The sequence below is a fragment of the Chelonia mydas genome, chromosome 5 (assembly GCF_015237465.2).
Source record: "Chelonia mydas isolate rCheMyd1 chromosome 5, rCheMyd1.pri.v2, whole genome shotgun sequence".
NCBI classification, from domain to species: Eukaryota; Metazoa; Chordata; order Testudines; family Cheloniidae; genus Chelonia; species Chelonia mydas.
In genome coordinates this window covers 118471927-118488861 of record NC_051245.2, presented here as the reverse complement: position 1 = coordinate 118488861, position 16935 = coordinate 118471927, and the positions used below count along the sequence as shown (strand labels likewise).

General features: G+C 39.7%; 1 protein-coding gene across 2 annotated transcripts in view; it reads right to left on the bottom strand.

Annotated features, from left to right (window-relative positions):
- Positions 1-877: 877 nt before the first annotated feature.
- HSDL2 (hydroxysteroid dehydrogenase like 2) overlaps positions 878-16935 on the bottom strand; it is a 28093-nt gene continuing 12035 nt past the window's right edge. The window contains exons 7-11 of one of the 2 annotated variants that reach the window (XM_037902141.2): positions 7245-7439; positions 6652-6723; positions 3620-3829; positions 3158-3286; positions 878-1874 (exon numbers count right to left, since the gene is read on the bottom strand). In XM_037902141.2, the coding sequence (XP_037758069.1) occupies positions 1762-1874; positions 3158-3286; positions 3620-3829; positions 6652-6723; positions 7245-7439 (719 nt within the window). In that variant the 3' untranslated portion in view covers positions 878-1761. Of the gene's footprint in view, positions 1875-3157; positions 3287-3619; positions 3851-6651; positions 6724-7244; positions 7440-16935 lie in introns of both variants that reach the window. The other variant, XM_037902140.2, reaches the window with a different exon arrangement.

Sequence of the window (16935 nt, the reverse complement as noted above, 5' to 3'; positions counted from 1 at the left end):
TATACTGTATACATTTTTTAGTAATTCAGCTGCACTTTGTCCACAAATCTTATAGTGGTTCAATTTGTGTTCAGACTCACCTTTAGACACAAGAGCCTGTGAACTTTATTTTTCTTTGTTATTTATAGATTATGTGCCCACGTGGCAGATATCAAACAAGGACGGAAGCATGGGTCACCAATGCGATCATGATATTTCAAAGGAGCAGTCTATGCACAATGTTATATAGACACCATAGCCCATCACCACTTGCCCTTTATTAGCCACTAGCTGTTTTTGTCCAAGACCTGCATTACTGAATACACAAGCAAGCAACATACCAACTATTAGCATAAAACTTATTTATAAACTGGAGACGCAGCCAAGAAAGACTTTCTCTTTCACTAACTTTGGGTAACATGCATGTGTTTAGGAAGGCATATGACCTCCAGTTCAACACTCCTATAGAAATCTTGAAAAATAAGAGCTTCTGCATGTAGGGTTATGGCCTGGTAAGGTAGAAATGTTAAGGACATGGGGTTGATGATAGAGAAGAAATACAAGTAAGTAATCTTGCTCCCATAGCTTGGACTCATTGCTCTGTTCAACTTTCTGCAAGGTTTTATGAAAGGGTTTAGAAACATGCTCCATGAGCATGTGTGTTCATTTGAGATTTGTGAAATATTTTCTGCTATCAGGAAATTTCAGAATGCACTTAATATTTTTATTGTTACAAAGCGTTCTTTGTTAATAAGTTCTTTCATGAAGACAATTTTTCCTTGAAGATCAGAATTCTCTCAATATCTTTATTTCTTTTAATTATAATATCAAGATATTCAAAATTAACAAAATTGCTCCTTATTTGGCACTTCTAGATACGTTTGCTCATGCACTCTGATAGAAAATACTGCTCTTTATTTATTTAATTTGAGTACAGCTTGGCAGGAATAGTTTCCCGCAACAAATCAATTATGTTTAAAATATTCTCTGTAAAAAACATTGTTATTTGATTGAACTATTTAGGCACCTAGCCACAAAGGCTTATAGTTTGTTTTTTATTAGTATACTTTTACCAAGAGTTCCTGAGTTTGGCTTAGAAGTTTTAGAACTCTTTAGCAGAAATCAGTTTCCACAGTAAAAGGTTTAGTATAGAAAATTTCTTTAAAACATAAAAAGGTACACAAACCCTCAAAACATCAATTCAAATTTTTATGTTGAGAGCACAAGAAAAAGAAAAGTAAATAATTTTAAATTGTTAGACTACTAATCATATAGCCACGCAAGGCTATTATGGTAAACTGATTCAAATCTCTCAACAGCTCTGAAGCTCTTTCAGCATAGGGGACAGAGAGCGTATAGCCCTTGAAGAAAAGAAACACCTGCGGTCACCTTCATTTTATTTTACTGCTCCTCAGTGCAACTGAGTAGCTTGAAGAAAATCCAATATAAACCTCCTTCATTAGAAAAATGATGATTGGGACAAGGAAGTCTCAAAGCCAAGGATGAGCCTAAAGAAGAAATGGAAATACCCTCCAGCCCCACAAAGAGTGCAAGACACCAGTGGAGAGGAGGAAGAGACCTGGAATGTGATGCCATATGATGGATCTGTTGTCCTAATTAGAATAATGTCAAGTTATTCTTCCTCTAGCAATTCCACATTTCATCAGGTCAATTCCATATTTTTCATAATACATCCAAAAAAAAGCAAGGATTAGTGTTTTAAACAACAAACAGTGTTACATTTTTATTAAAGGACAATGTTCCAAACAATAAGCCTTCCCGTCACAGTTTGGAGCTGAACTGAGTCATCATTTTTTCCAACTTCATTGCTAAGGCCATGTTACCTTTAATTTTCAGTTTTCCTGACATGAAGGCCATGGTTGGCTTTAGTTTGCCTAAAAAGAGGGAATAAACATGTTATCAGGAAAAAGAAAAGTAGTACAGATGTGCACCGGGGACAACACATCACTAAAAGACTACTAATTCTCAGATGCTATAAAAAACTTCTCTTCAATATAATTTTTTGGTGCTTTTTGATTAGTGTTAAGAATGCCAAATTGCACTTCTCTTTGATTAAATATTTTTTCCCTAAGGTTCCAGTTTAGCAAAGCTCTTCAGCACATACCTGAAGTTAAGTATGTGCTGAAGTGTTTTGCTGAACAGGAATGGACTGATGAATCAGGGCGTAAGAGATATTCCCTTTTCTGAGCCAACAATTCTATGGTGACTTTTTGTGGACTTTATCATAATGACTAATATACAGTTTTGTATGTGATGAATTTATGATTTTGGCTATGTCTCTTCTGAATATCTATGAGTGTTAATAGTTATTTCAACTGGAAAAAGTATCAGATAACACAGCATCCAAATACAATTTTTAAAAACGGTGGAGAAATTTTTCCTTTCCAAAAGTATTTTCAATTCCTTCTCACCAATACACTTCCTGTTAGCCCTATTCTGGGCCTGCTAATAATGCCAGAGTGCAGCAGAATATTGTGACTTTGTTATATGACCAAACAAGGACTAGATTAAGAACAGCAGTCTTACTTGAGCTGAGTATTTTGAACTCAAGTCTCCAGGGGTCAGAGAGACAAATGAACTAACTTATTTTGCTACCAAGATCTGTAGTTAAAATTGATCTCAATTATTCAGTGTTAGCAAAAGTTTAAGTGTTTGTAGTCTGAAACGAACAAAAACTACTTTTTTACTCACTGAATACCACTTATAAACAAGCGCTGGAGTGTGCATTTGATATCAGTACATTGGAACAAAACTAATTTTGTGCACTCTGTGGATGCATTATACTCACACACTGTAAGTGTGAAAAATTTTAGAGAGGTGATTTGGGCCTGGACCTAGTAGAAAGATCAGTGGACCTATTGAGTCCTTTCTTAAACATCTTAAAAGTTGGGACGGAAAGTGAGAGTGTCTTAACTAGCTGTTAAGATTTCAGTGACATGAAGATAGCACCACGGTTCATATTCTCAGACCAGAACAAGTGAAGAGATGGAGAGAGATCAGGGAATAATATTTTTTCACTAGAGCCACCAAAAGCCTAAGATTCATCTGGTTATGAGAACATATAATGAGAGAAATATCTAATTATCAATTAGTCATTTGAATAATTCTAAACACTAATAAACCTGGCTCAACTTTGGTAAAACCTTTTGTTACTCACCTGAAAACATTTTCACAAAGTCATTGCTAGACATGCTCATAACCACATCTACTTTCACAGGTGGCTCTCCAATTCCTGAGCTCCCAGCTTTGTTCTTAAGATCAATGTACCAAGTCCCTCCTTCATCACCTACAAACAAGAACAATGGAAATAGTTTACAGCGCATCAAATACAAGTTTGTGCCTAACTCCTGATGATCTAGGAGGTAACTTTTCTTGCTGTCAATTGTGTAATAAGACATTAATTATGATAATAGTGTTATGTTAATTTAAATGGTTTAGTGTTTCACGAATGGAAGGGAAGAGGTCTTGTGTCCACATTCTTCAAGGTTTCAAACAAAAAACCTCTTCACTTGCTGTATCTCTGGACGAACTAAGAATGAAGTATTTCTCTGTGCAAATGCTGAATGTATTTCACTGTAAATTTGTAGGTGAAGATTTAACAGAAGAAAGTCTTCCTTACCAGATAGTTCAAACAGATAAACACCTTGGGTAGACCTTACAACATCTTCACTGATTGCTCCCTGAATAATTTTAAATGTTTCTGCAACAGGTCCCAAAGGCTTAGCAGCAGCAGACTCAGCTCCATCGGGGCCTTCATGCTTGGCTCCATCGGGGCCTTCATGCTTGGCTGATTCTATTTTCTTCCCCTCTCTGAACACTGGTGAAGCACCTAGAAGATGGGTTTTTTCCACTGAATAAAGTAGATACTTTTTTACACCATTGCGCTAGAAAAATCTATTTAAAAGTACATACTGCATTTTAAAACTTCAACAGCATTCTAGATCTTAAGACTGAGGAAGTATATTTTATCAACTGCCAAACAAAAGAAAGAATTAGCAAATTTAGAATGAAAAGTGCATTTTTAGTCAATGTGGATATTAAAAAGAAAGAGGATGAAGAACTGAAGCTTACTCTGTAATAACCCACACTCCACTGAGGGACGGCGTAGCTATATTGGTCCTGCCTCAGAATAGGGGATGGACTACAGCGTGCGTGTGTGTGTGTGCGTGTGCGTCTCTCTCTCTCTCTGTAGGCTCCAGCGGTGGGGCTTCAAGCTCTAGCCCCCCTATCCCATCGTCCAGGGCTTATTCAGCCCTGCCAAGCATGGGGACAAATTAAGTCTATTGTGAACAGTGATATTTGTATGTGAATATCACTTTTCACAACACTTACTAGCTAGCAATAAATAAATTACAATGATTTGGACGTGTATATGTGCATATTTATTTGTTTTTCTTAAAGCTAATTAAATATTTTAGGGGAAGTGTGAAAGCGGCTGCACTCTGAGGCCACCAAAAAGTCTGTCATGAGAACCCCTTCTCTGAGGTCCCAGTGCCACTCAGGTTTGGCCCAGCCATCATAATGATGGAAGTCCGGGTAGGCCAAATTTGAGAGAGTGGCACTGCAACCCTATGAGCCAGGTCACAACTCCACTCACACAAATTTTGTCCAGTCCAAGGACAGGGCCAAACCTGAGCGGCACTGCAACATTAGACGTTGCAACGCCTGGACCAGAGAGCCAAGCCCAGCTAGCCCCACAGCAGAGGAGCTGTCGGAGCTGCCACTGTGGGGTAAGTGCCAGGCAGGACCCAACCCTCCCCCTTGGTGGGGGGGGAGAGGGAGGGGGGCCAGGACCCGACTGAAACCACCCAAGAGCCTCCACCCCCAGACTATTTTCTGGGTTGCAATGGGCCATAAACATTTACAAATGGGTCCTGAGCCCAAAAAGGTTAAGAACCACTGGCCTAGATGACTTCTCAAGGACTCTGCCAGCCCTACATTTCCATGATTCATATTTCGCCTCCCATACACGCACACAGAAAACCCCCCAGTAACAAATTGAATTAAATCTTAATTCTGACCTTTTCACAATTTATTTACAACAAACTCTATGTAAAGAGTGTAACATTATACTAAAATTATTTTCTAGGCTTTCTTTTAAATGGTTATGTACGTATTGAATAAGGTCAATTATTGCAACAGGCAAAACAGTCACATATTTTGCGTAAAGAATGTGTATGCGCAGTCAGTTTCAGCAGTTAGTTATCTAGAAGGCTTGAAAGGAGTAAACTGATCCATCCTCCTACCATACTGATGGTCAGAATTTTGATTAGTAGATACATATACATTAAGCATAATATAAGTGTTTAACTATGAGGATTTTATTTGTAATTTACACTTAATATTAGATTGCGTAGCGTTTTTAAAAAATATATTTTAGAAAATTAATTCTATATTAAGTTAACTGAGTGATAAAATAGTGCTGAATATTCTATGAAGTGATTTGTTCTTGCTCATTGTTTTCTTATGTAAACTTTGCTTTTTTAAAAAGCACATTACAACATTTTAATCATTTTCAGATTACAGGTTACAAAAACAACTAAAGACTAACAAATAATATTGCCTCTGAAAACTGTGGCTTAAATGACTACCATCATCTAAGATGTCTGTGGCAGAGCTGGGGGAAAGGAAAACAAACAACAAAAAAACAAACCACACAATTATCTTGCATCCCACTCTGGTGCCTTAACCGTAAGACCATCCTGCGGAACAGCATGTAATCATACTTTTATAGACTCTCCTGTTGGTAATAGTTTATGTAAAGTGATCACTCTCCTTACAATGTGTATGATAATCAAGGTGGACCATTTCCAGCACAAATCCAGGGTTTAACAAGAACGTCGGGGGTGGGGGGGCCCCACAGGCGAGTGGGTTTGTGTGTGTGTGTGGGGGGGGGGAACCTGGATTTGTGCTGGAAATGGCCCACCTTGATTATCATACACATTGTAAGGAGAGTGATCACTTTACATAAGCTATTACCAGGAGGAGAGTGGGGTGGGGGAAGAGAAAACCTTTTGTAGTGATAAACACCCATTTTTTCATGATTTGTGTGTATAAAAACAAACATCTTCTGTATTTTCCACAGTATGCATCCGATGAAGTGCGCTGTAGCTCATGAAAGCTTATGCTCAAATAAATTGGTTAGTCTCTAAGGTGCCACAAGTACTCCAGTTCCAATCAGGGTGATGTTTACATCTGTGTGAATGTGGAAGTTAGCTATAATTATTATATAGAAGGGTATACAATTAGGCGAGGCAGATCACAAAAGATTTCTGAGAAGTATGCTTTTGACTGTTTATTTCTTTTTCCAGGAAGCACTGATGACCCCGATTCCCCCAAAAACTCAGACCTATGAAGAGTGCTTCCCGCTTTTAATTTTTAAAGTAAGGCAAAACTCTCTGAATCAGAAACAGTGAAGGTCCTATCAAAGGCAAAATGTTTTTGACCCCACCTTAACTAGGGAGCCATTGCCAGTGCCTCCAAAAACACACACACACACACACACACACACACCCCCCATTTTTGCCCCCAAGTATCTTACATGAGACCAAGTTCTTGGAAGGAAATGTATTGAACAACGTTTATGTTTCAGCTTCAACACTGGAAATTAGGTTCAGTGAATGAATTTCATGTAAGTACTTAATTTCTTACCATGTGCTTCCATTTTCATAGCTAGAGTATTAGGGTCTACATCTAGAAAGAAGTCTGGTAGCAATGGATGACCTAAAATAAAATAATGTGAGGAAGGTGAAGATAAACAGCAAAAATAATAATCTATTTTTGTATCAGTATTAAACAAGTCTAGGCTTCTAAATAGGTATTGTACAGCTTCTGGAAAGCAAAAGTCAGTAGCAAGGGAAAGCCAGGTACCTAGTATTTTGTTTTAGAGACAGATTTTACTTATGACTTTGGTCTGTTCTCCAAGAAGTATAAAACAGAACTAGAAGTCTTGTGGAGTTGCAATGGAAAACCTTTCATTGAAAAGAAAAAGCAGAGGGTGCCTGAGGAGGGGAGAGAGAAATCACAGGCTGAGGAATAACAGGTTGCGTAAATCAGTGACATGGAAACATTTTCCTTTCGTTAACTGAGATTTAGTTAGTGGAAGCTCTGAAAGATTGGGCCAACTGTTTCTGGGAATGCAGAAGGGTACCATGGGACTGAACATCCACAGGTCTTTAGCAGAAGACCAGATTATAAACTTACTTGTAGCTTATTTCCTTTCTTAACATTATGTCCTTTCTTACCTGGTGCAACTGCATATACATCAAAATTCTTAACTCCTTCTTCTCTCAGCAGATTTTCATCAATAACAAAGTTTCCTGTGAAACTTTTTGGTTTTGATAAAATGCAATATGCAGCATCTGCAAGGATATCAGTTTTTCTGCATTGCTGTTCCACACCGGCTCCTCCCAGCATATCCATAGCAGACGTATGTATAGCTAAAAAGTTCATGGAGAAAAAAGAAAATTTGATGGTCAGCACTGATGTTTTAAAGTTCTTCTCCTTTCTCCGACTGCACACAGACACAAAGTACATAGTTTTATTTTCATGCAAAGAGAAGAACTGTAGCACTAATTAACACAGAATACTGAAAAAACTCACTAAGTTATTACTAATAAAGAATAAAGAATGAAGATGGAATAGAATTGTCCAAGGACCGTCGAATCATGGAAGTCAACGAATGGCTACACAGGTGGCGTCGGAGAGGCGGCTTTGGATTCTTTGACCATGGGATGGTGTTCAAGAAGGACTGCTAGGCAGAGAGGGGCTCCACCTAACGAAGAGAGGGAATAGCATCTTTGCAAGCAGGCTGGCTAACATAGTGAGGAAGGCTTTAAACTAGGTTCACCGGGGGAAGGAGACCAAAGCCCTAAAGTAAGTGGGGAAGTGGGATACCAGGAGGAAGCACAAGCAGGAGAGCAAAAGAGGGGAGGACTCCTTCCTCATACTGAGAAAGCAGGATGATCAGTAAGTTATCTTAAGTGCCTATACACAAATTGAAGAATCCTGGGAAACAAGCAGGGAAAAGCAGAAGTCCTGGCACAGTTAAGGAATTATGATGTGATTGGAACAACAGATTTGGTGGGATAACTCATATGACTGGAGTACTGTCATGGATGGATATAAACTGTTCAGGAAGTACAGACAGGGCAGAAAAGGTGGGGGAGTTGCATTGTATGTAAGAGAGCAGTATGACTGCTCAGAGCTCCAGTATGAAACTGCAGAAAAACCTGAGAGTCTCTGGATTAAGTTTAGAAGTGTGAGCAACAAGGGTGATGTCGTGGTGAGAGTCTGCTATAGACCACCAGACCAGGTGGATGACGTGGACAAGGCTTTCTTCAGGCAACTAACAGAAGTTATTAGATCACAGGCCCTGGTTCTTTTGGGGGACTTCAATCACCCTGATATCTGCTGGGAGAGCAATACAGCAGCGCACAGACAATCAAGGAAGTTTTTGGAAAGTGTAGGGGACAATTTCCTGGTGCAAGTGAGGGAGGAACCAACTAGGGGCAGAGCTCTTCTTGACCTGCTGCTCACAAACTGGAAGAATTAGTAGGGGAAGCAAAAGTGGATGGGAACCTGGGAGGCAGTGAACATGAGATAATTGAGTTCAGGATCCTGACAAAAGGAAGAAAGGAGTGCAGCAGAATATGGACCCTGGACTTCAGAAAAACAGACTTTGACTCCCTCAGGGGAACTGATGGGCAGTATCCCCTGGGAGAATAACATGAGGGGGAAAGGAGTCCAGGAGAGCTGGCTGTATTTTAAAGAATCCTTATTGAGGCTGCAGGAACAAACCATCCCGATGTGTAGAAAGAATAGTAAATATGGCAGGCAACCAGCTTGGCTTAACAGTGAAATCCTTGCTGATCTTGAACACAAAAAAGAAGCTTACAAGTGGAAGTTTGGACAAATGACCAGGGAGGAGTATAAAAATATTGCTCCGGCATGCAGGAGTGATATCAGGAAGGCCAAATCACACCTGGAGTTGCAGCTAGCAAGGGATGTGAAGGGCAACAAGAAGGGTTTCTACAGGTATGTTAGCAACAAGAAGGTGGTCAGGGAAAGCATGGGACCCTTACTGAATGGGGGAGGCAACCTAGTGACAGAGGATGTGGAAAAAGCTAATGTACTCAATGCTTTTTTTGCCTCTGTCTTCACGAACAAGGTCAGCTCCCAGACTACTACACTGGGCAGCACAGTATGGGAAGATGACCAGCCCTCTGTGGAGAAAGAAGTGGTTCGGGACTATTTAGAAAAGCTGGACGAGCATAAGTCCATAGGGCCGGATGCACTGCATCCGAGGATGCTAAAGGAGTTGGCAGATGTGACTGCAGAGCCATTGGCCATTATCTTTGAAAACTCATGGCAATCGGGGGAGGTCCTGGATGACTAGAAAAAGGCTAATGTAGTGCCCATCTTTAAAAAAGGGAAGGAGGAGGATCTGGGGAACTACAGGCCACTCAGCCTCACCTCAGTCCCTGGAAAAATCATGGAGCACGTCCTCAAGGAATAATTTTGAAGCACTTCGAGGAGAGGAAAGTGATCAGGAACAGTCAGCATGGATTCACCAAGGGCAAGTCATGCCTGACTAACCTAATTGCCTTCTATGATGAGACAATTGGCTCTGTGGATGAGGGGAAAGCAGTGGACGTGTTGTTCCTTGACTTTAGCAAAGCTTTTGATACTGTCTCCCACAGTATTCTTGCCAGCAAGTTAAACAAGTATGGACTGGATGAATCGACTATAAGGTGGATAGAAAGCTGGCTAGATCATTGGGCTCAACAGGTAGTGATCAATGGCTCCATGTCTAGTTGGCAGCCGGTATCGAGCAGAGTGCCCCAAGGGTTGGTCCTGGGGCCGGTTTTGTTCAATATCTTCATTAACGATCTGGAGGATGGCATGGATTGCACCCTCAGCAAGTTTCCAGATGATACTAAACTGGGAGAACTGGTAGATACCCTGTAGGGTAGGGATAGGATACAGAGGGACCTAGACAAATTAGAGGAATGTGCCAAAAGAAATCTGATGACGTTCAACAAGGACAAGTGCAGAGTCCTGCACTTACGACGAAAGAATCCCATGCACTGCTACAGACTAGGGATCTAGGGGCTAGGCAGCAGTTCTGCAAAAAAGGACCTAGGGGTTACAGTGGACGACAAGTTGGATATGAGTCAACAGTATGCCCTTGTTGCCAAGAAGGTTAACAGCATTTTGGGGTGTATAAGTAGGAGCATTGCCAGCAGATCGACAGACGTGATCATTCCCGTCTATTCGGAATTGGTGAGGCCTCATCTGGAGTACTGTGTCCAGTTTTGAGCCCCACACTGTAAGAAGGATGTGGAAAAATTGGAAAGAGTCCAACGGACAGCAACAAAAATGATTAGGAGGCTGGAGCACATGATTTATGAGGAGAGGCTGAGGGAACTGAGATTATTTAGTCTGCAGAAGAGAAGAATGAGGGGGGATTTGATAGCTGCTTTCAACTACCTGAAAGGGGGTTCCAACAAGGATGGATCTAAACTGTTCTCAGTGGTACCAGATGACAGAACAAGGAGTAATGGTCTCAAGTTGCAGTGGGGGAGGTTTAGGTTGGATATTAGGAAAAACTTTTTCACTAGGAGTTTTTCCTAGTTTCACTAGGAGGGTGGTGAAGCACTGGAATGGGTTACCTAGGGAAGTGGTGGAATCTCCTTCCTTAGAGGTTTTTACGATCAGTCTTGTCAAAGCCCTGGCTGGGATGATTTAATTGGGGATTGGTCCTGCTTTGAGCAGGGGGTTGGACTAGATGACTTCCTGAGGTCCCTTCCAACCCTGATATTCTATGATTCTATGACAATAGGCTTTTCCCCTACTCTTCAGAAAAGTCCACGGAATCTTTATGATCCTCACAGAGCAGGCAGGGCTTCACTCAAATACATTTATTCTTTTGGTTTCAGACAAGCTTGATTTTCTCCATGAGTAGAAGACCAGACATCTGCTTAAACCAAAATCAAGCGTTAATAAGAAATAATTTACATCCATTTTAGCAAAGTGATAAGCTACAGGGAACATAGTTAATCAAATAGATTCACATTAAATTTCAGTGGATTCATTAAAAAGATAATGGTTCACAGTATTTTAGATGCCACACAACTACTTCATTCTTCTCTCTTAGGACGTGATAAGAATTTTCAGGTAATCTTTCTTTTTCATGTATTTTGAAGATAAACATTTTGAGACTACTTTTGTACATTCAAAAGATTTTAAGCTATTATTCCTCCTTCTTAATTTAGGATACTGTGATCATGGAGGCAGACATTGAATTACAGATACTTTGAAAGCCTTACCTTACGTTTCTAATGCTCTTAAAGTGAATTAGGGAAGACAGATATTCACTACTATAAAGTTTAGTCTGCATATAGAATATTTGATTTTACAGAAAGTTTTTAATTAGCTTATAAATTACTGTGCAGACTCGCACAGAGGGCACTTTATAAACAAAAGAAATTTATTAGAATATGTTGTTGTTGCTTGAAGAGTGGCTCTTCAGTGCATCAGGTTTTGAAGGCTCCTGTGATGAGCCTCACTCAAAATAGAGAGAGCTTCTAGTGTGTCCAATAGTATTTTTAAATACTTAATTTGTAAGATACAAGTGCTTTAAAAAAAAAGATAGGGTGATATATGTTCAAAAACACCTCTACCCTGATATAACGCTATCCTTGGGAGCCAAAAAAATCTTACCGCATTATAGGTGAAACCGCGTTATATCGAACTTGCTTTGATCCACTGGAGTGCACAGCCCCGCCCCCCCAGACCGCTGCTTTACCGCGTTATATCCGAATTCGTATTATATCAGGTCACATTATATCAGGGTAGAGGTGTATAATTAGAAGTAGTAACTTTCCACACAAAAAATATCAAGTTTGAACATGTTTACTTAGCCAGGACTGAGAGCGCCTGTTATGTGTGACTGCACAGGTGCTATTAGTTCTATCACCCTTTTGGAATTACACAGGTTTAGAGGCCGATTTCATAGGAATGGAGTATGGCGTGGGGAGACAAAAGAACCATTTCCTCTCCCACCCCACCTCTTAGACTGCTGACTCTATGGTGGGAGATGGTGGACAGCCTCCATAAGGATAAACTGAAGTTAGCCCATGAAGGCCAAAGCGGGGCTTGAAACCCCAACGGGGAGGGGTTGTACTGAAGTACTGAAAGTAGAACCAAGGAATGCCTAGTATGAGGTGTAGGGAAACAAGGGCCTCCAAAACAGCGAGCCTTGCGCTTTATTCCAGACAGCAGCAAGGCAGACTGTGGAAATCCTTGGCACTCTCCTCAGTGATGAAGTATTTAGAAATGGGCTTCTACTCAACTAAAATGAAGGTTAGAGTCTAGGGCAGGGGAGAGTGGATAGCCTCTCTCCTGAATCTCCTACAGAGCCAAGAGGGGCTGAGACCAGAAGAAGGGAGTGCAACCTCTTTGGGGGAAGTTGATCCTTCATTCAGCAGCAGGGAAGGCAACATAGGCCCTAGAATTGTGGATGAAGACTTCTCCCTCAGTACTCCAAGAATTAAAAGTTCCTCTTTTGGAACTGGACAATTTCCCTGCTGAATGCACCACACTTAGATCTCTTGCAACAGAACTGGAACTCAGAGGGAGTGAAGGTTCCATCCAGAGTGGATTTAAAAAACAAAGTGATGAATGGTCAAAAAACTGGTTTGATATAAATACATTTTTCTTTTTAAAAATAAAAATACTTAAAATTAAATTTGAAATTCTGGCAACTTATGTTAAGTCCTAAACTTGCTATATTACTTATTATATAAAAATAATTTAAATTGAAAAATATTCAAGCAGTACACATTTGATGAAGAAGTTTTTGTTTTGTTTTTTTAAATCAAACTACTGAGCTGGTAAAAGTCACTGACTAAGCATCTGGACCCACAGTTTGTGAAGCACAGAGAGAATATCTTAATTTCAGTTTACTCAACTAGTTTAGTTCACTGACTAGTTCGTTTAAATTTAAGACTCCAACTTAGAGTTGAAAAAGCAGGCAAGCCTCTTTTCCTCTTCCAGTGTCTAAATAAAAACTGGTGAGTGGATGCGATCCATGAGTTCTAAAGTCCTGAAGAATAGCGTAACCATAAAAACAGTTCACTCTGCTAACTACAAATAATCATAGAAATGTAGAGCTGGAAGGGACCTCATGAGGTAATCTAGTGCATCCCTCCATCCAATGAAGTATACCTTTATAATACTTTTTTTTTTAAATCACTTTTAAATGCAAGACATATTTGATAAAAACTACTTTTTTCTCTTATGTATCCAGCACATTTAAGGTAGTTTTATTTAATCTAATAAAAAAAATCCTTAAATGATGCGTTTTTAAATTGAATTTCACTTTCCAGCCAAGTAGAGCTTCACATAAAACATGAGTAAAAAGATTAATCCTCTAGTAAATAAGAAATGTGTCAATCACCATTTTCTAACATAATAAAAATGGAAAAGTTAGGAATCTGAATAAATAGATGTTAAACTATATAACTGCTTAAATAAATATACACAAATACTTCTTGCCAACCAGGAGCACACACTGTAACACCAAATTTTGGGTAAATGGTACATTTAGTTGCAAATCAACATGTTTTAATGGTTACCAACCAATAAGCATCAACCTTTCTTTACGAAAAGGACTAAGAAGTACAAATGCAAAACAAGATTAAAATCAAGTAGGTAAACCAAGGTTTACTACTTGTTGATTTAAATCAATCCATTTTGGTGCCCTCTCCTTTGCTTCTTCTCCTTGTTACTTGATAATGAGAAAGACAACTCTAGTGACAAAACCCAAGCTGTTTTTGGCTTCCAAGGCCCTCTCAGAATAGAGCATCTCTCTGACCTGAACTTGGACAGCCACAGGGATTAGGGTTTTGAAGGAGCAGAGACTGTGAACCTGGAGAGCTACAGGAGCTTCTTCCATCTGCATGCACTGAAGCCAGTACTCAAGATCCTTGTGGGCCAGAGTAGCAAACAAATATCTGTTGGGCAAAAGCCCTTCTACCCAAGCCACAAGAACATCAGATATACAGGAGTCTGTCACAGACATTTTGCTTCTGCAAGGGACACAGCCTTTAAGCTTGGACTCTCCTACAGGATCCAGCGTCAGGGCAGGAAAAAAAGAAGACCACAGAATAACTCAGTTGGGTTAGGAGAGGCAGTTTCTATGGAATCAGAGCTATTTAAATCCTAAAAAACTTACCTTCTTTTAGAGAAGAAACACAGAGGGTTCTGCGTGAGGGAGAGGGTACGGGGGTCTCTGCAGGGAACTGTGATTCTCCGTCACCATGAAGCGGGCCGGGCGTCTCCATATCCTTTGCTGCCCTCCCCCACCCTGGGGCTGCAAGCCCGGGCTGCCATCAGGCATAGAGGCACCAGTTTAATAATACTGCGTAGGGCCCCATAAATCCTAAGGACGGCCCTGGTTTTAACTACAAGTGGCTTACCCTAACTTGCCCTTTTCTCTACTTGTCATAAAGTTGTGGTTAGCACCAGGTCAGCTAACTTAGCTATTATGAACTCTGTTTAACTAGGAAAGTCTCCTAGTATAGACAAATGCTAGAGGTGATCTCCCCAAGTCGGGGCTGAAGCATATTGGCAGGGCAGCATGCAGAAGCTTCATTTTTGCCATCTGTTCTACCTGTTCTTTTGTTCAAATAAAGGACTTCAATCTCGGAGAGTGTCAATTCACCACCTGTTGTAAGTACTAAATTCACATAAAAAACTGAATTAAATTTTGTAACTTTGTTTGATAGTTTAACTTATGATAATAGCAGTAGGTCAAAATGACCATAAAGCTTTTGGAGCAAAGGAGGGAGGGAAAGGAAGGAAGAGAATTCCAGCTACTTCTCAGACACAGATTCACAAAGATGTAATTGATAGAAACATCTGATTTCTTTTTTAGGACATTTTAATCAACAGCAACAAGTCCCTTTTTATTGGAGTGCCACTAGAGTTTGCAATTTTCTAGTTCCACAGTTGTTTCACACTTTCCTTTGAAGCACATAAGTTGAATCATTTAAGAATACAATTAAAGTACAATTTTGAAATATATTAGTGGTGCAAAGGTGCAAACCTTATTACTCAGTGTATGTGCCCAATATGCTAGAATTCTAAGCATGCATGTACTCTTCATATTCGAATGAGTATAAGCAGCATATGAAAGCTGTCCCTATGATCCTGTATAGCACTTTTCCTTTTTTCAAATCACATCTGTAAGTGGCTATGCCTTATAATATATCCTAAATTAAAAAGACATTTAAGCCATATTGACCTACGTGCAGAGAGGGTAAGCCTTAGAAGATGGATAAAATACTGAGAAGAGTTATGTTCTATTTTTCAAGCTGTTCCCCGCAACTTTAAATCTGGTTACCTCCAGTCAAAGCATTACAAACTGAACACTTAAACAATTAACAAACATCCAAAAAAATCAAAACCTTTAAAATATAAACTCGACAGATTTACTTTGCTGCTCAAGGGGTCATAAGAGATTTTTAGTTAAGTTATTTATGTCTAAAGTAATGAGCAGCTCTGGACAGACTAATGAGAAATAAGAACAAATGTTAAGAAACATTTGGACCTTCCTACATTCATTTGCTTTAAATCACTAATGTGTAGATCTGTCTGTTTTTACAGGGATAGTGTAACTTATTGTGCAGGTGGAAGAGAAGGAAAATATCTAAATTTTGCAAAGGAAAACACTAGAATAAAGTATAATGTAGCCCATACCTTTGATTCTCAAAATAATCTTACTTGGTTCAATTATTGTTTTCTTCAAAATGAGAGACTAAGGCCCCGTCTACATACAGTTTTTGTACCAGTATAATTATTTCAATTAGACATGTGACTTTTTTTAAACCAAAGTTGTTGTGCCAGTACAATCTCATCTAATCGATCACCCCATGCTGAGGCTGGACCAAGTATATCTAGACTATCCCTGACAGGTGTTTTTCTAACCTGTTCTTAAAAGCTTCCAGTGACGGGGATTCCACAAACTCTCTAGGTACCCTGTGTTCCAGTGCTTAATTATGCTTACTTTTCCTAACATCCAACCTAAATCTCCCTTGGTGCAAAATAAGCCAATCACTTCTTGTCCCAACTTCGGCAGACATGAAGACCAATTGATCGTAGTCCTCTTTATAACAACCTTTTATGAGCACTTTGGAGGGCAGGATTAGAATTCAAAATTCTTGACCAATTGGAGAATTGGTCTGAAATCAACAAGATGAAATTCAACAACGGGCACAGTACTTCACTTACAATGGAAAAAAAAAATCAAATGCACACCTACAAAATGGGGAATAACTGACTAGGTGACAGTACCACTGAAAAGGATCTGGGGCTTATAGTGGGTCACAAATTGAATATGAGTGAACAACATGATGCAGCTTCAAAAAAGGCTAGTATTCTGGGGTGTAGTAACAGGAGCGTTGTATGTAAGACTTGGGAGGTAACTGTCCCACTCTACTCGGCACCGGTGGGGCCTGAGTTGTAGTACTGTGTCCAGTTTTGGACACCACACTATAAGAAAGATGTGAACAAACTAGACAGAGTCCAGAGGAAAGCAACAAAAAATAAAAGGTTTAGAAAACATGACCTAAAAGGAAAAGTTTATATAACTGGGCACATTTATTCTAGAGAAGAGAAGAGAAGGCTGAGAGGAATCTGATAAGTATTTAAATATCATAGAATCATAAAAACGTAGGACTGGAAGGGATCTCAAAGAGTCATCAAGCCCAGCCCCCTGCGCTGAGGCAGGACAAAGTAGTCAGGCATTCCAAACACTATCAGAACTTGCTTCTTGTCAAATATCTTCTCAGAGGCACAGATGCACAGCACATATTAAAGATAACATAACAAATGATAATCCCTTTGTGATGCTGTTCACATCAGAGTCCT